Below are 27,329 nucleotides of genomic sequence, written 5' to 3'. Positions count from 1 at the left end.
AATCATCCTAGAGGGTAGATGGGATGGCTTAATAATCATGGGGATATGCTTGGAGTCTGGTGCCTGGGCTTGAGTGCTGGTTGTTGAGTGGCTTTAGGCATGCGACTTTAGATACACAACCCCTCTGCTCTTCAATCTACTATAAAATTGTGACAATTAGATTGCCTCCCTCATTGGCAATTAAATTAAATAATAGATGTATAGAATTCAGCATAGAATCTAGCACATAATAAGTATTCCACTGACCTCAACAGTTACTAAAACTCAGTACAATTTACACCTAATTAAAAAATATGAGAAGGTAGAAAGATTACCTAATTTACCCAAGGCCACCCAGTAAGTTGCAGAGATGAGACTCCTCCAGGTGGATCTGTTGCCAGAGCCCTTATTTTTTACACTTTGGGTCTCCAAAAATATTTTTATAGATGTAACTGTTGGATAAATTGGAAGGATACTTATTATGTAATCGATACTTTTAAACTTCCTTCCTGGTTGGTGTGCCCTCCAGTCCACAGTTTTCTTTGCACCCACATGGCTGTCCATCTGATTGAATCCACCAGGGATGGAGGTGGCCTGGTGACAGGCAAGGCCGCATTAGTCCTGGCCTCCAGTGGCCTCTCCTCTTGAGAGGCAGCCGCTTCTCTGCATGGGGACTGGGAACTCAGCTCCGGTGGGTAAGTCAGGCTCCAGAAGATTGTAAATGTGGATCCACTTGGTGGCCTGTGACCCCTCTGGCTTCTTCTTCTCACTGAACCAAGCCTGAGAGCTGACTCACTGTGTCTGATTTGTTTGTCTGCATGTTTTAGTTTGCCGAATTGTTCTCTTACAATGGCGGAGAGGTCACATGGATCCAGCAACTCCCAAGGAGGCCAAGAGAAAAGCAGGAGAGAGATCCTGAGGTCCACCAAGACGGCATGGGCTCGCCTAGATGAGCAACTGCTGCCCAGCTCTGAGGAGGAAAGCCAGAGTCTCCCCATCCCCATGCTGGGTGAGAACAGGCCCTCAGGGCTATCTGAAAACATCCTGCTGTGGGTGGTAAGGGACGTGGGGACTTGGCTGGGGGCAATGATTCGGAACAAACCCTTGGCTTTGAAGATACCAGTGTTCCTGGTGGGATGCCAGAAACATCTATGAAACGGGCACTTCTGACTTTCCCACAGACATTCAAAACACACACCTTCTTGATGGAAATAGACCGACTATTCCCTTTCTACTCTGAGGCCTCCTCATTTCAAGTCCCCCATGGACTTGGAGTCCATGCCAGAGACATGAGGCTTCCTTCAGAACACCGAACACTTTATTGAAAGGCTCTTATATGCCGGGTCTTGCATGAAGCATCCATAATAATTTTAGTAGTTTAAAAAGTAATAAGTAGAAAACTACTTCTCTGTCCACCGTGATGTCATGGTTTGATGGTTTTTCTTCCTTGCCCACCTTCCCATTCATTCTACCTGTTTAGAATCCCTGAATTTAAAAATAAACATCTTCCATGCCCACCTGGCCATTTTGGATCACCAGACACCTTGTGAGTGGGTAAGTCAGGTACTTCACAGTTTGGAGGGACAAAGTCAAAGAAGATCTGGGGCATCTGGGTGGCTCAGTCTGTTAAGCGTCTGACTTCAGCTCAGGTCATGATCTCACGGTTCGTGGGTTCAAGCCCAGCCTCAGGCTCTGTGCTCACAGCTAGCTCAGAGCCTGGAGCCTGTTTCAGATTCTGTGTCCCCTTCTCTCTCTGACCCTCCCCTACTCACACTGTCTCTCTCTCTCACTAATAAATAAAACATTAAAAAAACGTTAAAAGTCAAAGAAAATCAGCCCAGAGCAGCCTATAGCCAACCAAGAAGGAAAAAAATATTTACCAGGAAATGCTGCTTTTCCACCCTCTCCTTTTTGCCTATTGACTGTTTGTTAAGCCAGTGACAAAGATCCACCTTAAAAGGCTGGTGCCTTTTTAACATGGGTGCCTTTGGCAATCCTGGGACTCTAGTGCAATTTATCCCTGGAATGAATGCAAATTTGGTTTAGAACCTGGCAGAGAACTCCTTGCAAATAAACATCACTGGCTAGCCGCCTTAGGTAAATGTCATGATTCAATAAGGAGAGGGTCCATGGTGATCTATATCCGACAGAAGAAAGACAAAAGTCTGGTATGCTTAATCACCTTTTGTGTTCACACCAGGTAATTTAAAAATTATTCTAACATCTCTTGCACTTTGGTGATTTGGTTTTTCTTTATTTTCCTTTTCACATTTTCTTTCCTTCCTTCCCTTTCCTTTCCTTCCCTTCCCTTCCCTTTCTTCCTTCCTTCCTTCCTCCCTCCCTTCTTCCTTCCTTCCTTCCTTCCTTCCTTCCTTCCTTCCTTCCTCCCTCTTTCTTTCTTTCTTTCTTTCAATCAGTCATTGGCAAGTTTATACTTTGTTCTCAGGAAAGGCTGATTATGGAAAACAGAGAGTTTTGTCTTGGGAAAATAAATGAATATGCTTATAGAGACATGTGACTGAATATGTAAGAAATAGAGCTATGGGTAGTGGCTGGATAACAGGGTAGCATTATTTTCGCTGGGGTGCTTTGACTGACTGCTCTGTTTCTTTCTCTCTTGTAGAAGATTCCAAACAAGCAAGTATTCAGCAGTGGCTGGACTCTGGATTCTTGTAAGTGTTTCTTCGTGCCCTACACATTTCTCTTGCAAAGATCCTTGAAAACCATGTGGGTAACTCTGCTGGGGGAAGGTGTGACAGGTAGAGATTTTCATTTTAACTGGGTGCCTGAAGGATCACTCCATTATTACCAAAGTTATATATCAATTTTAAAGTACACAGTAGAATACTGTTCCAGTCCCTGGCTGTTGATTGCTTTTAAAAAGCTCTCCCATAATAAAGCCTGGCTTCACATTTACTCTCATCGATTTAATTAAATTGCAACTTAGCATAATTGAGTTGTACACATTGTTTGACTCGCTATATTTTTGTTTCCTTATAGGGGCTCCATAAATGAAAACTTTCAGCCATCCATCGACCATACTGGTAAGACAAGAGAACCAGAAGCAGTTAAGCTTTGTGGACCTGAGTAGATGTATTAAAATGTCTGTGTGAATAAATCTTCTTAAAATGAGATTATCGGAGCTTACTAGAAACGGAACAGATCTCAAAAACCGTCCAGCTCCATTGCTTTGTTTGATGTATAAATCTGAGGCTCAGAAAAGATAGGGGGTTGCCCAGCAGAGGTTGGGGGCTGCAAACCAGGACTTCTGCCACATCGTTAGCTCAGACTCTACCAGAATATTCACTGGGTCCTATGAAGATATTTTGTAAGCATATAATTATGGAAATGCAATTGCTTAATATTTTTCTCATGTTGTATTGTACTTTTATGCTTAAGTCTAGTTTCTTCCTCTTCTTCAGTCTGAAAGTAATATCTTCTCTTTCTAATGATGCATTTGTTCTCAAAAATAACAACTGAATTCTACAGCAAACAGTGCAAGTACGTATTTCTGACGCAGAATATATATCACACTTGTTACGTTGAGTTGAAATGTGACAAGAACGTTATAAAGAGAAAAAGAAATCAATTGCAGATCTCACAGTTTCCATCTTCTCTAAATGAAATAATGTATTTCATAGAAACACAATCATAAAATGCACTCACTGTTTGACTGGCTTAGTCTGTGGAGTGTGTGACTCTTGATCTCAGGGTTGTGAGTTTGAGCCCCCTGTTGAGTGTAGAGATTACTTAAAATCTTTTTAAGAAAATGCACTCATATTTTAAGTACTGCTCAGACAGAAATATAAAACAAGCCCTGGCGATTATAAATGAAAGGCAACACTGACTACAAGATACTTTCTGACTTCATAGATGTTAAAATGTGGGAAAAAAAAAAGCATGTTTTAAGATTGGCAAAATGCCATAATGTATGTAAAAAATGACATAAATTAGGACTTTAATGATTAGAGGGGAATACTATTAGTCTAATGGTTACTTACTTGGCTGGTTTTCATTATTTCACTTCCTTGACTGACATCCTAAATTAAGATTGACCATTACAAACCAGTTTAAATTTGGGACTTTTTTACTTAAAAAACAAAACAATACAGTAACAACAGCTAGGTATATCATTGAAATTCCCTTCTTTACCAAGCTTCCTTAGTTTTTTTTAATATAAAATTCCATGATCCCCAAATCTTTGAGGATATTTACCAATAAACTGAATTTCAGTATCTCTGTTTATAATGGTGCAGAATCAAGAAAAGACAAGAACTTAAGAACCATAGCCAACATGAGATGTCAGCTACTCTGGTGTTTCATCTTGCCTGAGTCATGATGGGAAGCCCAGAATCCATTCTGGAGTATTATTAAAAGCTTCACTTCCCAGAAATGAAAGACAACCATGGCCCTTCCCCACCTCTGAGTCAGGTCAATGAGCTGTAAAGGCACAGACGGGAGGTGCAGAGCTGGAGAAAAGGAAGCATATCGGTCAGAAACACACGGTTCCCGTTTGCCAGGTCCTTTATCTTCAGTGAGGTTTTTAATAATAATGGAATAGCTTCTTACAAGTTTAATTGAGCCTTCATTTTTACAAAGCCCTTAATGATCTACCTTATTTTAAACTCAGTCGCTTGTGCAGAAACAAGGCTGGTGTTCATCTGAGCTTTGCGGGTGAAGAGTGTGAGCCACAAGGTGATGATCAAGGGGCACGATTTTTGGTCACAGCTGGTTAGAAGAGGGCAGAGGAGCTTGAGGCCCAACATCCGGTCAGCCCTCCATGGGCTAGTCCTAGCCATGATGAGAGCAATAAACATGGGAGCTTGGGGAAGCCAAGAGTCATACGGAGAAGTGTGGAAGCTTGAACAGTACCAGAATCTGGTAATGTGATGGTCGTGGTGAGGGTGGCAGGGAGAAAATCTGTGGCAAGATGAAAAGAAACTGAAAGAGGAGAAGAGTAATCACTACTGGAGGGAAAATCCCATAAAAACTCATGCAATCCTACAACACCTGGGTGACTCGGTGGGTTAAGCATCCGACTTCTGCTCAGGTCACGATTTCATCGTTTGTGAGTACAAGCCCTGCATTGGGCTCTCTGCTGTCACTGCATAGCCTGCTTTGGATCTTATGTCTCCCTTTCTCTCTACTCTTCTCCTGTGCTCTATCAAAAATAAATAAACCATTAAAAATAAATAAATAAATGATAAATGCATAGATAGGTAGATAGATAGATAGATAAAAAGCCTCCATGCAATCCTAGTATGATGCAGAGTGGTGCATTAGTTCCTAGGGCAGTTATACAAATTACCACAAACCTGATTGCCTCAAACAGAAATTTATTGTCTCAGAATTCTAAAGGCTGGAAGTCTGAAATCAAGGTGTGTCAGCCAAGGTCATTCTCTCTCTAAAAGTTCTAGAGAGGAATCCTCCCTTTCCCCTTCCTAGCTTCATGTGGCTCCCAGAAATCCTCGACATTTGTTGGCTTATGGTGACATCCATTCCATTCTCTGCCTCCATATGCACACGGCCACTTTTCCCCGTGGGTCTTCTTTTCTCCTTTTTTAAGGAAATTAGTCATTGCACTTAGGAGCTACCCTAATCCAGTATGACCTCATCTCTACTAATTGTAAAGGTATCTACAAAAACCATATTTCCAAACAAAGAATGCATTCTAAAATGAGATTTCAGGTGCAGAAATAAAATTCAACTCACTGTAAGTAGAATTTAATCTAAGGCTGTTTCCTTCACTGGTCACCCATGCGGCCTTTATACTTTGAAGTAGGAATAAGATTCAAGTGTTTGCTCAGCTTATAGGTGACCCAGTGACTCCCATAAAAGTCAGGTGGGCCTCCAGGTCTCAGACTGGGCCCCAAATAAAATGGGATGAGGGGGTGGCATAAAGCTTCAGTGGTCCTATTACTGAATTCCTTCTGAATTTTGAGATGACCAACGTGGGGGGTTGCCCTCTTATGGTGACTCTTTGGCTTTCGTGCTACTCTGTGTCTATCCAAAGTCTCATTTTTATTAAACTAGAATCTGACTGGCCCATTTCCCACCATGTTGAGCACCATTATGCCATGCAAAGCCATTAGCTATTGGCACTTCAGCTTCTTTATCAGTAAAACTCGGAGGGGGAAAGAAATGAGCTAGGTACTTTACATAAGTTATCTCATTTACCCCAACCATCTTCTGAGGGAAATATTACCACTACTAACTTTTGCAAGGAAGAAAATGAAACTCAGAAAAGCTAAATAATTTCCTCCAAAGTAGCCCAGTCAGTAGGTAAGGGGGTCAAGACTGGAATTTGGATTTGTTGGATCTGCAGCCATGTTGCCCCTCCAGAGGACAGGTTTAATTTACTATCACTATATGCGCTATGCATGGAAACCCCTGGGATGAAAGCCCTGCATCAATGTCCTTGCCAGAAAACTCGAAATGTGAGCCCATGGCTGACTTCCCTGGCATTTATTTCTTTCTCCGGGTCTTCTGGCTCTTGTGCACCAGCCCTCAGAGCCACAACACAGTCCTCCAGAATTTAAAATTCTTAGAGTCGAACTAATTTTTTAAGCCAACCGGGTATCTACAGAAATGTAAAATAACCATATCTGGACCTTAAACTAAAAAAAGGTACATCAAATAATTCCTCTGGAAAGCCACATGAAGATCAGCTGGCTGTTTGCATCCTAAGTCTAACTGAAGTACTTCACAAAGGATGATCTCTCACTGTCTGTCCTGTCTTCTGACAAATATTTGGACATTTTAGCTAAGTGGTCTGGAAGTCTTCTTTTTAAGTATCTCCAGAGCATTGTCTGCTCAAGGCACATGGATGACTTACAGGGAAGACCCTTGTGGGCATCCTTAAATTTTTTTTGTCTTTTCTCTTTCTGAGAACCATCACCACCGGTGCAGATCAACCCCCCCTTAGTGGCCACCAACTGCACATGCAAACACAAGTCTGATTCTCAGTTTGCCCAGTGAGGATCCATGGACCTGCCTTCTTATAACCACAAACACAATAGGACATTCAGAACCTCTCTGGGGTCAGTTGGGGTGCTAAAGGGAACATGGTTATGATTGTTAAGTTCTCTCTTCTCAGGCTTCTCACTCATTCTTAATCTCAGGTTCCATATTGAAACTGTGTATAAGAAAGCCTGGGGAGAGGAACTGGTTTTCAGCAAACCCATTCCCACCACTGAAGAACAAATTAGACACAACACCGTCGCCCTGTGAGAGTGCGTTGGAATTATCCTGCAGGGACAGACACCCACACCAATGCATGTGCCACTGTGTAGCTTTATATAAAGTACACTTGTTTACTAATGCAGCCAAGCATAACTGTGAGGGAAAAAACCAGAACCATTCCTTACAGCAAAGAAAAAGTTTTTGTCAATGATCTGCTTGGAGCCATCCATTACCTAATGGGTGGCTAATTCATTTGTTCTTTTAATATTTAGATAATTCTTCTCCTCAGAGAAGTCTTTGAAGCATAAACTTATGCCTTTCCAGAAGGAAATCATTAAATAAGAACTTACAAAATCAAATTCTAAAACCTGTGGTCTATAAGACGAAGTCGATGTAAATCCCATTAAACATAATAGACTCTCCCTTAATGCTTATCGAGCAAAAGCACTTAGAGCAAAGAACTGAGCTAGCAGAGAATACAAAGATGTAGAATGCATGGCCCCTGATCTTATTTATATCACTCGGACTTCCCAGGACCGTTGCCATCTGAATACAACCTGTGTCAACTTTTCACAAGATCTTCTTCTCTTACACCCTCTTGTTGCCATCCTAATTCTTGATCTTTCTTCATCTAATTCCTCCTGTCTTAAAGTCTTTTCTGTTTTGTTCTCCTCTTGCCCTTTGTTTGAGGTCCAATTCAGGTCCCATATTCTCTATAAGGCACTAAAAGTTTCAATTTTTTTTCTGAACACCAGTCACATCTATTAAGGGTTCTGCTCATAGAGCAATTGGTCCATGCTGCCTCAAATTATTAGGGATAGGATCAGCCTTACTGGAAAAATTGTAAATCCCACCAAGGTAGGAATTATCGCTAACACATCTGATTTCCTCAAAGCTAGTCAACAAAAGATCTTAGTAAAACTGGTCCATAATGAAGCTGCTATCAGTCAGATTGGGAAATCTTCAAAGAAAAGAGACCTTAGCTAGTCAAAGAGGGATATGGTTTTGGGAAAAAACAAGGAGGCAAAGGGAAACAATGCCACTTGTTTCAAGGAGCTTGAACCAAGGCACAGAATGAAAAGAACACCAAATGTGTGCAGGAAAGCATATGGAAGGCGGTCAAACTAGAGAAATGGTTCCATGCTGGGGAACAAGGGTGGAACTTTTTTCTAGCAAAAGGGGTATTCTCAGTCTATAAATTCCTTAAAATGCAGAAAGAGAGAATCACACTTGATGTGTTAAGATCATCTCAGGGTCCAGTCAAAGGAGAGATCATTGTAACTGGGGTCTATATTGAGTAGGATTTGGGGACCTATCTTTGTTCACCTGAACAGAAGGTCATGAATAATTAGTGATGGCTACCATAGGTGCAGTGCTGGGAACTGAAGCCTGTGTGTTACACTCGTGCTATCTCTACTCTGGTGAGTTATGCATGATTTCTGAGAAGAGAAAAGACAAATTCCAGTGTTCATCCTGGCCATGGGAAGATGGTACCCATCTTGGGAAGACACTGTTGTGAACTCGTGAACTCCAGGTGGGGTCACGAGGGTGTGGGCTGTGTGTCAGCAGCAGAGTGGAGAGGTGGAGTCAACTGCATCTGGAGAAGAAGCAGATATGTGGGTGAGGAAGAGCAAAGCATTACAACTGGCTTTAAGGTTTTAAGCATGAGTGGCTGGGCGAAAGAAGAACATTTTATTTTGTAAGTGTATAGATTGTGATTATTTGCAAACTGAGACAAATTAACCCCACTGACTGCCTCTACCGAGTGCCTTGGTCATGCAGGAGTTAAATATACAGAAAGCCGCAGAATGCTATTATTTTAGAGCCTTGTGAAAATGTAATTTGATTAGTCTATTGGACGATATTCCAAAGAACCAAATGTCTTCCATGAATCAGTCAGAAATGCTTAGGAAAACCAAAATAAAAAATGCTTTCTAAGCCAATAAAGGTGCTAATTAGTGCCTTCTGCATATCTCACTACATCTTCTCCAGTAATACATTTTGCAGGGTTAAGTGCGTGTCTGCTGCTTCAGATGGCAGAAGTCCACCTAACAGTAGGGAGGGTGGCTGGAGACTCAAGTATCTAAAAGGGAATCAGAACTGGCATTTAACCCATGCAATGGGATGTATTGAGTAGAGCAGAGAACTTTTTTTCTTGCTTTAATTCTTTTCCAAATCAACCCTTACAAAAGGGAGAGTAGGACCTTATTTTTTCATGCTTTCTTCATCCACCATTGCTTTGAAAGAGTAGAGTCTCATTTTAAAAAACCTAATAAGGGTACCCTAGAAGGAAAAAAAATGGAGAAAATATCAAGACCAAGCAACTGGAGAAGAGAGAAGGACTAAAGGAGACCGTAGTCAGTAGGAATTTATGTGGTGAATACAGACACATCTATAAGTGTTCCACCTTCTGCTGGGGCGGCCTCCAGTGTGGTGCTTACAGGAGCTTGAGGAAACGGAGGGTAACAGGAGCAGTTTGTTTGTCCCATTATGGCATTCCTTATGTGTCAAAGTCTTGCTGTTGTCCGAGGCAGCCAACTCTAATGCTTCCGGGAGCCGGGCAGGTAACTGCTAATGAACCAAGCAAGCGGGACAGAGACTGCAGAGAATCACAAAATACGTGGGCTCCAACAGATCACTCCCTGAAGAGATCTTGGCTTGATGCTGCCGTATCTTCTGAGTTTTAAGAAAATTCTAGGAATCCCAGTGTTACACTTGATCTTAGCCAAAAGGCTGAGAAGTGATTGGGAATCTCAGTGCTGATGAGAACTGAGCTACCAACCTGTGCCTCTCGGTTCAGGTTCCTTATTGAAAATAGGCAAAGGGAACAAGAACCCTGACAAGCCCAGGAGGTTTACCTTGCAAATGAGCAAAGCGGAAAACAACAGCAACAACTAAACTTGAACTAAAACCAAAAAGACCCTCCAACAGGCAAGGAATAATAGTTTCATACTGCCTTATGAGTCTCTCAACTGCCTGGGTCCAAATGCTGGAGCGGTACGGTGTAGATTTATATTGTTCACCCCATATGACTTGTGTGGCTGAGCTGTATTTGTTTTGCAGGGCAGACATTCATTGCAGCTGTGATGTCACGAACTTTTAAAATTGTAGTCGTGTATTCTGGGCTTAGTTAAAAACTCACTGTGTACTCACACCTCAGCGATATGTCTTGAGTTCTTATCTTCCTAGACTATATGTTCCTTTTCCATCCAGCGAGGTCACTGAGCCTTTGTAACAACAAATGAAAACTACAGATGTTATCTCCACCTTGATTATCTTGGCATTCAGAGGCAAGTTCACAGATAACTTGAGAACTGTTCCTAGTCTCCTCCCCAGACAAGAACTCTGGCTCCAGACTGAAGAGCCTTTTATCATTTTCAGGCTCTTTTTTCATATGTTTCAATAATATAGGTTGTTTAGGTTGTTGTCTTTTTTTTAATTTCTCCCACATGCATTATATTTCTTATGGTGAAAAACTTCACTTTCTCATGGAAGTGATGGGTGGCAACATTTCCAGTGTGATACATGTCACACTTTCACTCTAGGGAAAGCCACCGTGAGAGGAAGTGAGAAGGCTGGTAAATTTCCGTAGGCACCAGCCACGTTCTGAATATTTCCCAGGGAGCCAGCAGCCTCAGTATTACATCACCAATCCTGCGTACCGTAACCACAAGGCCTTCTGAACGGGCCTCCTCCTCCCAATATTCAGCTCTTCTATCCTGCCCTCAGCACCACTAACCAGGCAAATGGACCTTCCACATCCTCTCTCTCACATTAATTTGTTTGTTCAAAAACCTTTCCTTGCTTTCCATTGTAAACTCCTCTTTCTGGCTTCCAAATAAGTTACGGGACATTCTGTTGGCAGTGTGGTGTTTTGAAAAGAAACAATAGCAACAAACAAAAATAAGCTGTGACATCCTGCTGGCCGTGGAAAATTTATTTAATCTCTCTGAGCCTCAACTTGCCTCTCTGTTAAGGAGGGATTCATACTATCTATTTCATTGAATTGTAAGAATTAAAAGAGGTGGAGAATGCAACATGCTTAGCACACAGCTTCATTCATTTATTATTTAATGCTAAATAAACAGTAACTGTTATTGCTATAATCAATAATATAGGTGATGATGAATTCCTGGATCTGCTACTTTTGAATGTGTGATCATGGGCTCATTACTCAACTCTTGTGAGTCTGTTTCTTTAACTGAAATATAAAGATAGATCCTAAATGTTAAGAGTGTTGTGAAGATTAAGAGATACAAATACATAGAAGATGCTCAACAAATGCTGGGTCCTTCGTGTATTCTTTTGCCTATCCCCACCCTTGCTCCTCCACCTTGCGGGCCATGAGAGAGTGTTCCAAAATGCCCTGTGATCCCTTCGGACTAACCCTAGCACTGTGCTTTGCACTTGCTACAGATACTCTTTGTGCATGGCAACACGTCTTCCCATCCATCAAATTTTACCCATTCTTAAAAATCCAAGACAGTCTCTCCATGAAACCTTGGTCGACTACTCAATTTACCACTGACTTCCCTCTCGACCAGGCAAGTACAATTTCTTCAAGTGGCCGTCACACAATTTAGCTGTTCATTACATTCTGTCTTGTTCACTACCGAGATGCCTTGTACCTCATGCACATACAATCTCAGATATGGAAATCAATCCCATGGTAATTCATCTGAGAACTAGAAAATCTTCTGTGGGATAAAAGGAAATTAAGCTCATGTCCCCTTTTGTTTGTTGCAGTTTCTGTGCGTGAACAGGGGATGGTGCGCATGACCGTGACGGAGTACATGAGGTAAGTGGCAGCATCCGTGTCGCTCCACTCTGGTATCTGACAGTGGAATCTCTCATAAAAGAAATGGAAGTGAGGAGTCTTCTTAATAATGCCATGGATCTTGGAGTTTTGTCACTGGTTTGGCCACAGCACCTGGAAAGCCTTCACTAGTCTTGAGAGAAATAGAGGTTCTTTAAATGTCCTAAAGCAGTGAGCACAATAAATGAACAAATGTTGGCTTGGGGGGAGGATTTAATTAAAATATATGCACAGAATGCATTTGACTGTAATACAAGTCTTCAGAAGGACCTGTTCATGAAATAGTTGCATCCATATTCTCACACCGACAATATTAGTGATCACCATGCTATTTGCTGGGCAATAATACAGTTGACCTTTGAACAACATGGCTTTGAACTGTGTGGGTCCACCTATATGCAGGATTTTTTTTTAATTCAAGTATAACTGTCATACAGTGGCTCGTTTCAACACAGGATTCAACAATTCTATACATTTCTCAGTGTTTGTCACGATAAGTGTACTCTTAATTCTATTTCACCCATCCCCGCACCCACCTCCACTTTAGCAACCACCAATTTGTTCTCTGCATTTAAGAGTCTGGTTTTGTTCAATCTGTCTAATTTTCCTTTGTATGTTCATTTGTTTTGTTTCTTAAATTCCACATATGAATGAAATCATGTGGTATTTGTCTTTCTCTGACTGGCTTACTTCACCATGCAGATTTTTTTTTTAATAAGTACAATCCATTACTGTAAATGTGTTTTGTCTTCCTTTTGATTTTCTTAATAACATTTTCTTTTCTCAAGGCTATTTTATTATAAGAACACAATATATTATGTATAACATGAAATATGAGCTAATTGACTCTTATCAGTAAGGCTTTCAGTGAACAGTAGGCTGTTAGTAGTTCTGTTTTAGGGGAGTCCAAAGTTATATGTGGAGAGGCGCCTGAGTGGCTGGGTCAGTTAAGCATCCGACTCTTGATATCGGCTCAGGTCGTGACCTCACCATCATGAGATAGAGCCTGGGTGTCCTGAGCATGTTGCCTGTTTTGGATTCTTTTTGTCCCTCTCCCTCTGCCCTTTCTCCATGCTTGTTCTCTTTCTCTCTCAGAACAAAAAACAAAAAACCAAACAAAAACAAAAAGAAATAAACATTGAAAAACACCAAAAGTTATATGTGGATTTTGGACTGTGTGGAGGACAGCACCTGTAACCCTCATGTTGTTCAGCGGTTAACTGCACATAAAATTTCCAATGTTAGGTAGAAAGCAGTGAGAGTCTCTTAATATGAGAATAGAGACTAGGCTCAAAGGAATGCTCAACAGTGGCAACAGCATGACCTCAGAACTTAATAGAATTGCACATTTTCAAGCTNTTGTGGAGAGTGCCGCTATGAACATTGGGGTACATGTGCTCCTATGCATCAGCACAGAAATCTGTTTTTGCCAGCCCTTCAGAGGATCCTGAGAAGTACCCTCACGTAGAACCGTTGGCATAGAAAGTGAGCTTTTTGAGGTTGAGAACTCTGCTCCATGCCTCAACCACCTTTGCATGTTTCAAGATGATTCCAACTATTGAAAACCAAATACTCAATACTGTATCCCTTTGACTCCTACCAATTCACAATTTTTCTATTTGGTCATAGTTTTTTCCTCTTAGCAGATTATTTTTGCTGCTCATAGAATCTTAGAGCCACAAAGGACCCCAGAAATCTCTCAGGCAACTTTCTCATTTTGTTGAAGAGGAAAATGAAAGCCAAGGTCAGTGACTCCTGTTCTCATGGCTTGGTCAGAACTGTGACTACACATGGATTCTCCTGGATCCAAGGCCACTGCAGTTTCTGGGTGGCTCTGCTGAGCATTACAAAGAAAGGTAATGCTTACAACCCCAAATGGAAAAGAAATATGGCAGACTTAATACAAACTGAGGCAAGGCAATACATGAAAGGATATCTTTTGCCTCTCTCCAGGGCTTCCAGCAAGTTCAACCATCTGTTAAAGCCAGGGTCTTTATTTTCAGAAACATACACATTCTAAGCCATAATACAGAGAAGTAATTGAACAAAGAGGCAAAGGAAAAAATCTGGGCAAGGACTAATGAAAATTCAAGATCACTTGGTCTCCTTGGGAAAGTTGACATCTACATTGTATTCTTTGATAAATTCCCATTTTGTGCCAATTAGCTGTTATGACTGAGGCTCGATGTACTTATGGTACATCTGAACAATATAAAACTGAACTATATTATAACAGGGTCTCATTCTGTTTGGAAGTGCTTTCAAATGACTTGCAGTGCAGGCCCATTTGGGTAGAGTGTCACTGGGTTTTGTGGTAGTAGAGGAGCCGATTTCTGTTGCATGTGGGTGGCCACAGGAGACAGCATTTAGAGATCGTTAACCATGCAGTATGGAATCTGTCACCATTGTGGGAATTAATATGGAGTCACTTCATCAACCACTCACCGTACTTCTTTCATCACATAATTTTAACTTCTTTAGAAAGTTGGTGCCTAGCCTAGCTGTGTTCCTGAAAGGTTCCCCAATGATTTGCCATCTGTCAAAAGTGAGACATTCTGTCACCTTTATAATGAGCACTAGCGGGCACCTAACACTTAAATTCTCACACCTTCTGTAACACAACCCTCTTGAAAGCAGGAGCATCTTCTCCACTGCATGCTCTCTCTTCTTCAAAGGTGCGGCCATTAGGGATTATTAGAAATGAAGAGGAAATGCAAATGTTTGCTCTGGAAGGGAAAGATTCACAATGATCTCCCAGGGGACTATCTAAATCAACACGTCTCATCATTGGTATTTTCCCAACTGTAGATCTCTGCATCCGTTTTCAGAAACTCCCACCCTTTCCAGAGGGACCAGTTTCAACTCTTGCCATTCTACAGCAAGTATACCACAAAGGTATGTGATTTCCAAGGAACTTTTCATCCAGAGAAATCTTTCTGTGCTGCAGTGGATTTCATGAAATTACAAACAGGCATTTGGGAAATAACTCGTTGAATGAATGGATGAGAGAATGAATGAAGGATGTCAAAACTCCAATTCGTAAGAAGGATGTCAAGGAGAGTCAGGGAGATTGAGCTAAGTGTCTGTCAATGGGGAAATGGTCCAACATTTTATAAATGGTCCACCCATTTTATAGAATTCTATACAGTGATAAAAGGAATAGGCAGAAAGAACTATATATACTAACTTAGAATGAACTTCAAGTCATATTTTTGAGGGGGAAAAAGCAAGATGCAGAAAGATACATAGAGTATGCTGCTATTTATAAAAGAAAGATACATAGAGTATGCTGCTATTTATAAATCAAACAAGTGAAACTATAAGGCATCTATGAAATATAGAAAAATATCTGGAAGGACACATATAAATTCAGTAGCAAGGGAGTCAGGATTGGTGGGGGTAATGGTCAAGGGGAAAGAAAGCTTTATGTGTAATATACTTTTTGACAATTGTCTTACATAATTAAATGTAAATAAGAAGAGTTAATGATATTAAAAATGTTTAGTGACAAATCAATAAATGCATTCTTGCACATGAGATTGTGAGCCTTTAGAAGGCAGAACTATGTCTTTGATCCTTTTTGCACGTTGGGTGCCTAGCAGAGAGCCTGGAACATGACAGATGTTCAATTAATATTTGTATAAATGGGATAAAAATTTGTACAACGGGACCATAGGATAACAGACTAAATCTTTCATAAGGTATGGATTTAGATTTCTCCCAAGAATTTTTTTCTCCCTTGAATCTTTTCTATTTGGGCGTATCAAGTGATTGGTATCCCGAGTTCTTCAGTTCTTTCCAGTGATTAAGATATCCCAGCTGAGCCATTTAAGCCCCACAATAAGAGTTTTGGCTTATCTTTTTTCCTTGATCGAATCATGAGGCAAAGCACCAGCTCTCTGTCACATAAGAAAGTGTGAACGTGATGTTGGGTAATGTGTGGTAAGTGGGCCTGCCCAGTGAGACTACAGGTGGCTGTTGTTAAATGTGTGAATGGCTAAATACATGAATTGTAATTAATCCAATTTAAATGATGAAGTCATGAAAGTAAATCATCCAAACTATCTCAAATAAGCTCCTCGGTGTTGCATGTAAAGTAGAGACAAACAGAAACCTGCAACAAAAGAACCAGACAAACCTAGGAAAACCTCCTCAGAAGTTCTGCTTCCTATATAACCCATCAGTTTTCAAAAGGTCAACAGCACGGTTACCCAGAAGGTCAGTGATTGGAAACTAGTTGGTATACATAAATATAATTTCCAGAAAACTGAAGTTTATAATTTTAAGTGCCAAAGCTGAGTNAAAAAAAAAATACAGAACATTTTTTAATAATACTTAGGGACTAAAAATCATTATTTGTAAAGATCGGTCCTTGGAGCCTACGTTTAATGATATCCTCAAAAGATATGTGTACCTGAGGGCACCCGCAGACTGATTCTCGTTAAAAACATCCTTTTTTGAGTTCTACTGTTCACAGCTTTGTTTTTTTTTTGTTTGTTTGTTTTTTGTTTCATATTGCCATGAACTACCATTTCTTTGTGGTTATCAGTGCATCACTTCTGGTTTCTGTCCCACCATATTCCTGCTCTATCTAACTTAACATTCGCTTACTATGAAATAGAAAGTCAGATAATTAAACTCTTTGGTCTTGCATAGAAAGTACAGTCAAGCAGTCCCTGAATGGGTTTGATGGGCTGTCTTTTAAGTGAGTACATGTGAGCGCTCATCAATGCGCCATCTATTTGCCTATTTAGATTCCTCTTCCACTCAATTTCTAGAAGATTGGGTGGGTGAGGTGACTAGAAAAAAAAATGGGTCTTGTTAAATGAACTGTTACTGGATAAAGATATTCATCTTTTTACCACAGCATTCCTGAATGGCTGGAATTTTGGGAAAAAGATCCAGTGGAGATTCTCTTGGATCTGGGGTTTGGTGCAGAGGAGCCAGACATCTGCACCCAAATCCCAGCCAGATTCTTGGGTTCTGGTTCAGCAGCCAGAGGAATCAACAACCAGGTTTTTCTTGAAGCTCAAAAGCAGCGAATGGACCTTGAGAACCCGGACCTGTATGGTAAGTGGGGACTGCGTGGCTTGTGAATCTTGGCAATGGGGGTGGTGGTCAGGTGAGCCACAGTATTAGGAGGGACGATTTGGAATATATGTGTAGTGACAATAACCCCAATATTGCAGTGGCTTAGAGCAGAAATGTGTACATGTTGATCACTCTACGTGTCTGCATTGGCTTCATGTGCATGCTTGGGGGAAAGATCTGTTCCATGTTGCCTTCATTGGTGGACTTGACCCCACCGCCTGAAAGTCTCTTGTCACAATGACAGAGAAAAGGTGGAAATGGAGAATCACACTTGACTCTTACCTCTTTCCGCTCAGAATTTGCCCACTGATTTCATTGTCCAAAATCAGTCACATGGCCACACTTAACTCCAAAGGGCTGAGAGTGTGCAATCCTAACATACGTCCAGAAGAAAGAAAATGCACTAGCAGTGAAAAGCACTAATATATACCATAGCCACATACGCGGGAGGCAGAGAAACCAGGATCTGATGAAGCTTAAGGTAAAACCTTAATTTCCTCATCTATGAGGTTTAGAATGGTGCTTCTTCTACCATGAGCCATTAGTGGTAGGCTATAAGCTATCAGACCTCTAGATCTGTGGATTAACTATACCTAAACCGCTTAGTTATCATGCATGCTGCTATTTTTCCCCAACTGGTGGTCAATGGAATTTTCTCTGGGATATTACTAGGATGCTGTTGGAGTGTGTGTTCTGTGCTCAAATAATTTTGGGGAAAGATGCCTTGCAGTTAAACAGGTTTATTTACTCCAGAATTTGTTTAATAAGCTCAAGTACACTCTCAGTCTCCCAGAGAGGATGCAGTGCAGACTTTTCAAAATCATTTAAATATAAAATCCCTCTTGGAGGAGTGTTAAAGAACATCTCCTCCATGGGATAGAGTTTGTAGAATCCTGGACTGGAGAAAATGCCAAAATGCCATTTCTGAAATAAGTTCTTTAAATAAATCCATGAAAGTCAAGTGAGATAAAGTGTTTTTCTCAAACAAATATCTTAGATTTTTCATTTTAGTGTCTGTTTCACCCAATTTCATGTGGGTGAAATGCATCTCAAAATTTCAGCAATGCAATTTTTTTAAAAAGAGGAGGTGTCCCTAAAGATGTTGCTATGCGATGTTTCTTTACCTTTTGGAAGAAATTAGTATCGTTCTTTGTTGTCTCCTCCTCCAAGCCATAGGGAGATGCAAGTTCTTTGATCAATTTGGAGACAATAACTCTTATCAATATTTGAGGGGTGTTTGACTTGAGCGGTAAACATTTTATAGATGAAATTGACACATAGATTATGGAAGACCCGGGAGCTGGTCTTCTGTGATTATGTCCACTCTAATTTCCACCACTCAACACTGTGCTAATTACACACCCTAACCATTTTCACTCAACACTTACCAGTACACTTTTGATTCAAGAAAGCCGAGAAGGATGAATGTAAAAGAAACAAAAATAAAATTAGTTGGTTGCTCTAAAAACAGAAGGGAAAAGTATCTTATTCAACGTCAATAAAAAAGGCTCAAACTTGAAGGGATGAGAATCAACTGATTCATTGTTCAATCTACCAAAGGCAAAGCAAACAAACAAAACACAAAACACCCACTCATCCAGCACTACAAGACTCTGTTCTCTGAATTGACTTACCCAGTTAAATGGATAGATTCCTAGTCCAAGTATAAAAATCTGCTGTAGGATGGATGGATGATAATCATAAAAATAGAATTATGATTCAGTCATACCCTTGGGCTCACAAAGAAAGATTTAGTTTCAATTAAAGCTGAATTTAGAGGAAAAATATAATTGGAATGCTTCTGAAAATATCCAGAACCCAAGAGTTCCTTTAGGTCTTGAAAGAATATCATAATCCTCTGTGAAAAGCCCATCACATTTTTTAAAGTAGAAGGATCAATAGTCAATATCTTTCCCTTTCAGGTTAGGGGAGCAGATAGATGCAAGGATGTGCTCCAGGGAGAGTCAGTAGCCCTGAGGGTGTAAGCAACAGAACAAAGGATTGTTACTCACCAACAAGGCCTTTGAGCATTGCTGAGCTGTGCAACCCTGCATACTATCAACCCTGAGGTTGAGAAAAGGTTGTGTAATATAAACAAAATCTTTCTTTTCCATCTTTTTGGTTTTATTATCTAGAGACAACCAAGACTATTCTTCACCATTTTCTTTTAAAGTGGCAATGTGTCCTCAAATTGCCCTGGCCACACTAGGTCTCTTCCATATGATAATTAAGTCAATAATTACACATTGCCTACATGCACCATCCAGGAAGACTTACAAGTTGAGGAGCTGGTTCATTTGAAAAGACAAATGGATTTTCACATTAATGGCTATCTTCTCTTGGACAACTGAGAACAGTATATTGTCTTCCGGAGTCTTGCATATTTATAGCTCTTATTAAATTAATTAATTTACTCCGACATCACACTCCCAGTGATTGGTTGAACTGGGATATGGATCCAGGCCTTCTGACTCCTTATTCCATGATCTTTGCACACTGTAGGTGACAGGATAGGTGGAGATAATGGAGGTGACAATTATGGTAACTGCCACCTAAAGCTGTGGAAGAATTCTCAAGTTCACCTCACATGAAAAAGCTAGTTTCACTCTTTAACCTTTAGTTTAATACACAACATTAGATTAAGGTTGATCCTTGCCTGTAGTTTTTATGGATTTACACACAGAAACTACAGGCATATATGAATGTATATACCTAGGCATATTTAACTAAATATAAAATGTATTAGCTATCCCCAAGACACAATGGCATCTTCTTACGTTGAGGAATCACTGCCATAATAACCAGTGGCATGTACTGAGAAAAATTTGAGTTTCAAGAGGTTAAGTCCTTCCCATCTTGAAAATCACACGTGTTACCAACCTCTTCAGTTTTGACTACATTCATGCAGTTTCACTGAAAAGACCCAGTCTAAAAATTGTGTGTTCCTTCGTTCAGGTCGCTTCCGACAACTAGAGATCCTGGACCATGTAGCCAATGCCTTCTCATCTTTGCTGAATGATGTTAACATCCTGCAGAACAATGCAGAAGAGAAAGATGGAGGGGGAAATGTGCAAGGGACCTCAGTGAGTGAGGCCAAAGAACATGGAAGAAGAATGGGTGGACTTTCCAGGAGAGCTTCAAAGCAGACTATTGGGAAGGATGGTAGCTCAGAACTGTCAGAGTTCTTGAAGAAGAGGGGCAAATTTTCCATCACCTCTGCAAAATCGGGAAAATGTGGAGCAGAATTACCAACTGTGACAAACCACCAAGACCAAAGTCATTTGTGTCCTTCAGCAGAACACTTGTCTCTCCAAGCATGCGGTGACTTGGTACCTTGTCACTCTCCCCAAGCTCTTCTGAGCAAGCAATGGCCTCGCTCATCCACACTGGCCAAGAGGGCTCCTCCTTCCTATCTGTATGAGGGGTCAGTCAAGGACAGAACTCAAAAGGTGAACTTGATTCAAGCTAACAAGCTCAAGAGCTTCTCTCGTCTTGCAGGCCGAGTACCAGACTCCTTTGAAATGGAAGAGGTCAGTGTTGTACCTCCACACTCAACTTCTAAGAGAAATGACCATTCCCAAGGCATCTTCTGCCTTCTACCCTCAGTTAACGCCTTTACCTTTCAGCCCCTCAGCTTCATATCTTATTGTTCCAAATTCCTGTTTTTAGTCTAAAACATTTAAGGTCATTCTAGCATGCTTCCATCCTCTCTCTAACTTTCCTTGTTTCACCAGTGGTCTTTGAGGGACAGTTCAGGTACTTCCCACTCAGTGAAACCCGTCCACCCATCCACTCTGTATACTAACAGCTTTGGCAGGGAGAGCTTGTAAGGAAGAGACTGTACATGTGTTTCAATGGCATCTCCCTTGCTAGTCTGTCAGCTCCTTGACCACCACGTCCTCAAGGAGATGTGCCTTGGAAGTATTTCCCCCATGACGCCCAATGCAGGGCCTTAGACAAAGAAGGGGGGACCCGGGTTTGGTTTTGATTTTACAGGACTAATATTTTATTTGTTTGTTTGCTTTGGAGTTTATCAAATTCACATTAATTGACCTCCATCCATTTCACACATATAAACTCACAACTCTGCACCAAGAACTCTTAGCACCAACCTCATTCCTATGCCACTACACATTTCTGGGGCTGGCCCCACCTTTTTCTGATGCCCACGCTGTTGGCGTCATCAGTCTCATTCTATGCCACCAAGAGGCAACTCAGGAAAAGTATCAATGCATTTGAGATGTAGCGGTAGTAGTCTCACTGTTGGGTTCTCCCTGGATTGCACCGCAGCACAGAGCCTCTTAGCGTGGGTCCTGTGGCTTGACTGAAGTTCACGCATCAGTGCCTGCTTACTTTCATCCTTTTCACCATGTCTTATGCAGACTGATCACGATATATTTTGTCCTTAACACACAGGCGTGAAACATGTGATGTGGAAAAGATTAAACTTTTTACAGACTCTTTCCTCACGTGTGCCTCTTCACACTGCCTGCTTGGTTTCCTCTCCACACTGTTTATTTCCCATCTACCCAGGGTCAGAGCCCAGTAACCCTTCAGACTTCTCTTTCTTGACTGGGAGAAGGGCTAAGGAATGTCAGTAAATAAAAGATATTTTGTCCTATATACATACATGTGTGTGTGTCTATGTGCACACACATTATGTATATCTATATTCACATATTTCACAATCTGCCCTTTCATCTTCCCCTTCACTCACTCATGCTAATTTTCACCCTCACTTAGATGACACCCCCACTTGCACTTCTCAGTCTTTTAAAAAAATATATACATCTTTTCACACATTTCTCTATTCTTTAATATTATGACAGAGGAAATACAAAAGAGCAAAAATTTTTTCCCTGATGTAATTATCCAGAAGCGGGGCAGGATATTTATATGTGAACCCCAAGGTGGAGCCACCTTTCCTGTGAGCCCTCTGTAAGCCTGACAGTCTGATAGTCTCTGGGGTGCAAGCCTGCCAGCAAGGGAATGTCGGTGTGGTGGCAGGGACAGGCACAGGGACCAGTGATATGCAGGGAGAGTGACAGCTCTACTGGTAAACTTTCATATCACTCTAGACGTGTTTAGGACATTTGTGGAGCAAAAAGATAGGTTCTTTTTTTTTTAATGTTAATTTAGTTTTGCGAGAGAGAGAGAGAGAGAAGGAGGGAGAGAACATGAGCAGGGGAGGGGCAGAGAGAGAGGGAGACAGGAAATCCCAAGCGGGCTCCAGGCTCTGAGCTGTCAACACAGAGCCCAATGCGGGGCCCAAATTCATGAACTATGAAGCCATGACCTGAGCTGAAGTCAGATGCTTAACTGACTGAGCCACCCAGGCACGCCAGGAAGATAGGTTGTTAACCAGCCAAGGGGCTGAGAGGATCAACGAACTTGCAGGAAGTAAGGCTTACCCATAACCTTAAAAGAAGAAGAGGAATTAGGTGCATATGCCTATTGGTAGACTTACCTATGCCAAAAGTATATAAAAATTGCTCCAAAATATGTAGCTGTTAATGATCCTAATATCTATGTATATATGTTTATGTGTATACATGTCTTATGTCAAAAAATTATTTTGAGAACCTTAAAATATTAAAAAATACGAGCCTTAAAATATTTATCTGAATGTAAACCAATAGCCTACAAATAAATAAAAACTGTAAATGGATAAAAAAGCAGACTTTAATCTAGTACCCTGATTTGAAGATAAACTGAGGTAGCGCTAAGAAAAATTTTCTTTTAATTCAATCTTGCAAAGATTATTTAATTATCAAGCTACTACTTACAGTGACATAAATATTAAGAAAATCTGCAATCCATTTGTCAGTCTGCTATATTACTTAGGATCCAAACAAGAAATTTCATCCAATGGAAAATAACGTCCATTGGATGCCATCTATATGTGAGAGGACAGGGAGAGATAAACATTACATTCAGAATAAAAAGGATCTAGAGGGACGCCTGGGTGGCTCAGTCGGTTAAGCGTCCGACTTCGGCTCAGGTCATGATCTCACGGTTCATGGGTTCAAGTCCCGTGTTGGGCTCTGTGCTGACAACCAGCTTAGAGCCTGGAGCCTGCTTTGGATTCTGTATCTCCCTCTCTCTCTCTCTCTCTCTGACCCTCCTCTGCTCACGCTGCCTCTCTCTCTCTCTCTCTCTCAGAAATAAATAAACCATTTTTTTAAAAAATTAAAAGAAAAGGATCTAGAAAAGAATGTCAGATCTTGCATGGTACACTTTCAAATATTCTTAAATAACAATTATTTAAGGAAAAGCTCTCTGGTAGTATGTATGGAGGTGAGAAGGCACTCAGACACCAAAATAAAAGAATATAAGTCCATATGCTTTTTGTTTGTTTCTTTCTTTGGTTTTTTTTTTTTAATGTTCATTTATTTTTGTGAGAGAAAGAGATAGGCATGAATAGGGGAGGGACAGAGAGATACAGAGACAAAAGATCCAAAGCAGGTTCCAGGCTCTGAGCTTTCAGCACAGAGCCAGAGGTGTGGCTCAAACTCATGAACCACGAGATCATGACTGAGCTGGAGTCGTTCCCTCAACCAACCCAGCCATCCAGGTGCCCCTGTTTCTTTGTTTTTTTAAAGAAATTTATTTTTATTTTATTTTTTAAGTTTATTCATTTTGAGAGAGACAGAGAACAAGCTTAAGTGGGAGATGGGCAGAGAGAGCGGTAAGAGAATCCCAAGCAGGCTCATTGCTATGAGTGAGAGGCCAATCCCATGAACCATGAGATCATAACCTGAGCTGAAAGCAAGAGTCAACCAACTGAGCTACCCAGGTACCCCAAGCTCATATAATTTTAGGCACAGAGTAAGTACTCAGTAAACATTTGTGAGTGATTAAATTAGCATTAAAAATATTTGATGATTTTAATTTAGTCTGGCTGGCATAAAACAGAATATGCATTTGAACTTCATAACCAACTTTGTCCATGGTCTTTCTTTAACATTTGCCCAGATTCATGTGTATGACAGGCTATATATGTATCCAAGGCAGAGAGCCCCCAAAAGTGATATAAAGGAAACTTACTACTTGAATTTTGTTTTTCTAAAAAGTATACCTAAAATATTATGTCCTCATCACAGACTGGGAAAAAAATATTTGTTTCATTCAACACCAGTGGATGAGTAAATGAAGCTTGGTATGTTGCATCTTAAACAGGAACTAAGGCCAGATTTAATAGTCATTTTTTAATGGCAAATTTAAAAATCCAATTACAAGAAATGAAAAATATGTGTGAAATTGGCAGATTTTCATGGCATTTAAAACATGAGCCAATGTACTTAAATATCTAGCTATCATAATTTCAACCGTGATTGGCCAAAATTGCCTTCAGATCGATCTATGATGCTCTCCCTGAAGTCCTACTTACAGGCTGAATTTGACAATATTTGGCTCACTTTTCAAAACTATGATTCCAACAAAATTGCGCATAGATTTTTTAGTGCAAAAATCAACATATTTTTTGTTTAATTTTACTTAGTAAAACTGAGTCTGTTCCTTTCTTTTTAAATTCCCAAACATATTAAGAGAATTTAATACTAATGAAGCATCTGCAATTGTAAAGTCAAGGTAGGATGCTTCTTTACATCCACTATAAAACATATTTAATTTTCCTCTCGTTTCCATTCAGAGATCCTGCTCTCTAGAACTAAATGTGAGCAACAATGTCCCTATTATGAAACAATGCCAGTTGGCATCCTGATTAGGTGGAAAATGTTTCCAAAGTTTATAACTAGTTCTTTATTTTTAATTTTTAAAAATTTATTAATAAGTTTGGCTCAGGGTGACTAACCCAGGAATACACCTGGTTTGCATTTTACATTGTTGAGATTTTGTTGTCTGGGGGTTGTTTTTCCCTAGATGAACATGTGCTTTACATTGCACGAAGTGAACTTTTCTCCCTGATGATGATCGCAGCAGAAGAATTTTCTTATTATACTTGAAAATGTCCATGGTACGTGTATATGGTGCACGCTGGTTTGAGTGACAAAACCAATTAGAGTAATGTTAAGAAATATGTCTAATTAATCTTAAGTATAAAACAACTTTAAAAAAAACAGATAAAGGATTAAAAGCAGGGAATAAATAGTTCTTCTTACTTTGCTGAGTTGTAGCCTCATGGTTTTCTGTTTATTCCTGAGTTAAAGGTCCTTTCGGGCCACATGTACTACAATGTTTAAATGTCCTTTGATTCAGTTTTCACTATTCAGATATGAGTCCAATTGAATAATATGACATGAAGAAGATTTAGGTACAAGGATACTCATCTCACCATTACTTCTATTTGCAAAATTTAAAAAACATTCAAACATTAGGAGAACCATTAAGTAAATTAATGTACCTTCAAAATATGGTCTATTGTAAAGTCTTCAAAACTGGTGTTTTCAAAGGAATTACACAATGTGGGGAAATAAGCTCCCCTTCTAAATTCTGAGTGAAAATTTTTGATTACATAAGGATATCCAAAAACATCATATTAAAAACGAAACCTGCAAAAACGAACTCCAAAATATTAACAGTAACTGTTTTCTTACCTTCTTTAACTTTTTAAATCAAGTTTCTATAGTACTCTATATTATTACTTTTAAAGAAATATTTTTTTTTTGAGAGAGAGAGAAAGCACACATGAGCAAGGGAGGAACAGAGGCAGAGGGAGAGAGAGAAACTCAAGCAGGCTCCATGCTGGGCATTCAGGGCATGATCTCATAAACCCTGAGATCATGACCTGAGCTGAAACCAAGAGTCAGATGTTCAATGGACTGAGCCACCCAGGTGCCCTGAAAAGAAATATCTATTATTTTGTTTTACCCATAATTTTATTCCCACTAGAGTGTATTTATCAATTTCTGAAAATAACTTTAAAAATAAATTCTGCTCTATCAATTTGGAAAACAAATTTTCTTTGAGCTATGTAAGCCCTGTATAGCAACTGAGTTGTGAATTTTCTGAATCGCTTTCCATAAATTTACCAAGTCATAAATAAATCCCTCAGAGAAATAAAATTAAATATGGGAAATAACTTTCATTCCCCGAATATATTTAAAGCTCTTTAGGAGCAAACAAAAAATATCTAGAATAATAGTATTATTATTATTTCTGTTTCTCTCGAATGCCAGGTCTTACAGACAGGGTTTCTATTCTTCCCACCCATTTCCCTCTCCTGATCAGCTTTAGTTCTTTGAATCTTTATCCTGCCTGGAGGAGAGTGTAAGCTCTTTGAGTTTAGAAATCATAGTTAATCCTCTTAGCAGTAGCCAGTAGGCACTCATTATATGTTGATTAAATAAATGAAGTGAATTTATTATGAAAACATTTCTAATGAGATTGATATATTTTGGTGTCTCAGGTCCAGAGCTTTGAGGAAGAGACTGGTAATCCTCTTGACATGACTTCAGGAATTGCAGGTAAGAATTTATCAAGCTGTGCAATTTCATTGATGGTCTTTCAGAAGGAAATGGTAAATAACAAGTGCTCAACTTTCTTAATATGTAGAACTTAAATTACCTTCCGATGTCATAGCTACTACTACTGCCATTTACTACCACTACTATTTATATCGACTACTATTAAAAGCCTACCAGCAATGTCAATGTACATGTACATTTCAAAAGACTTATTGCAGAACTGTTTGACATCCCGGGGGCTAATGCAACATGTGGTTTGTGCAACATCAACTCTATGTGATTTAATCAGGAGAGTGGACTGGATTCCACATAGGACTGAGACTAACTGAATGAATAATTTTACTCCTACTGACAACTGCTTGACGTTACAAAAGTTGCATCATTTTACTCGGCCTCCGAGAAGCAGAGGTAATTTTTAAGTTTTCTGCCAGCACTTACATTCTAAATTAAGTGATTGTAGGACCTTCATATTAAACTCTCCATGGAAACAAGTTGCCTAGATGTAGTGTTCCAAATAATCTCTCAGAATTATGTTATATAATCCTAGACAGCAGAGAAGGAGGGCTCTCTCTATGCCTCATCCTTATGCTCTCATTCAGCCATCATTGTGATTCAGCATTTCCATGATCCTATAACAGAGCTAAAAGTAGACAGGGATTAGTGAAGCAAAATAAAGCAGATGAAGCTAGTGCATTTCCTGGAAGAAAATATGCAAATTTTTAATTTAATTTAGTGTGGTGTCAAACACGTCTTTTTCATTACAAAGTGTATGTATGGGCCTCATTTTGCTAAATGCTGTTTAGAAATTATGCATTAGTAATTATAGGGTCCTGCTG

The 27,329-nt window shown here is 40.0% G+C and overlaps 1 protein-coding gene across 1 annotated transcript in view; it reads left to right on the top strand.

Moving 5' to 3' along the window:
• Nucleotides 1-828: 828 nt before the first annotated feature.
• ITPRID1 (ITPR interacting domain containing 1) overlaps nucleotides 829-27,329 on the top strand; it is a 71,838-nt gene continuing 45,337 nt past the window's right edge. Inside the window, exons 1-8 of the mRNA XM_077775412.1 lie at nucleotides 829-988; nucleotides 2,603-2,651; nucleotides 2,980-3,023; nucleotides 11,908-11,959; nucleotides 14,786-14,872; nucleotides 16,845-17,047; nucleotides 20,024-20,598; nucleotides 26,436-26,493. Of these exons, the coding sequence (XP_077631538.1) occupies nucleotides 829-988; nucleotides 2,603-2,651; nucleotides 2,980-3,023; nucleotides 11,908-11,959; nucleotides 14,786-14,872; nucleotides 16,845-17,047; nucleotides 20,024-20,598; nucleotides 26,436-26,493 (1,228 nt within the window). The remainder of the gene's footprint in view (nucleotides 989-2,602; nucleotides 2,652-2,979; nucleotides 3,024-11,907; nucleotides 11,960-14,785; nucleotides 14,873-16,844; nucleotides 17,048-20,023; nucleotides 20,599-26,435; nucleotides 26,494-27,329) is intronic.

Source organism: Crocuta crocuta, unplaced genomic scaffold, assembly GCF_008692635.1.
Source record: "Crocuta crocuta isolate KB4526 unplaced genomic scaffold, BGI_CrCroc_1.0 scaffold197, whole genome shotgun sequence".
Classification (NCBI taxonomy): Eukaryota; Metazoa; Chordata; class Mammalia; order Carnivora; family Hyaenidae; genus Crocuta; species Crocuta crocuta.
This window is presented reverse-complemented; position numbering and strand designations above follow the sequence as displayed.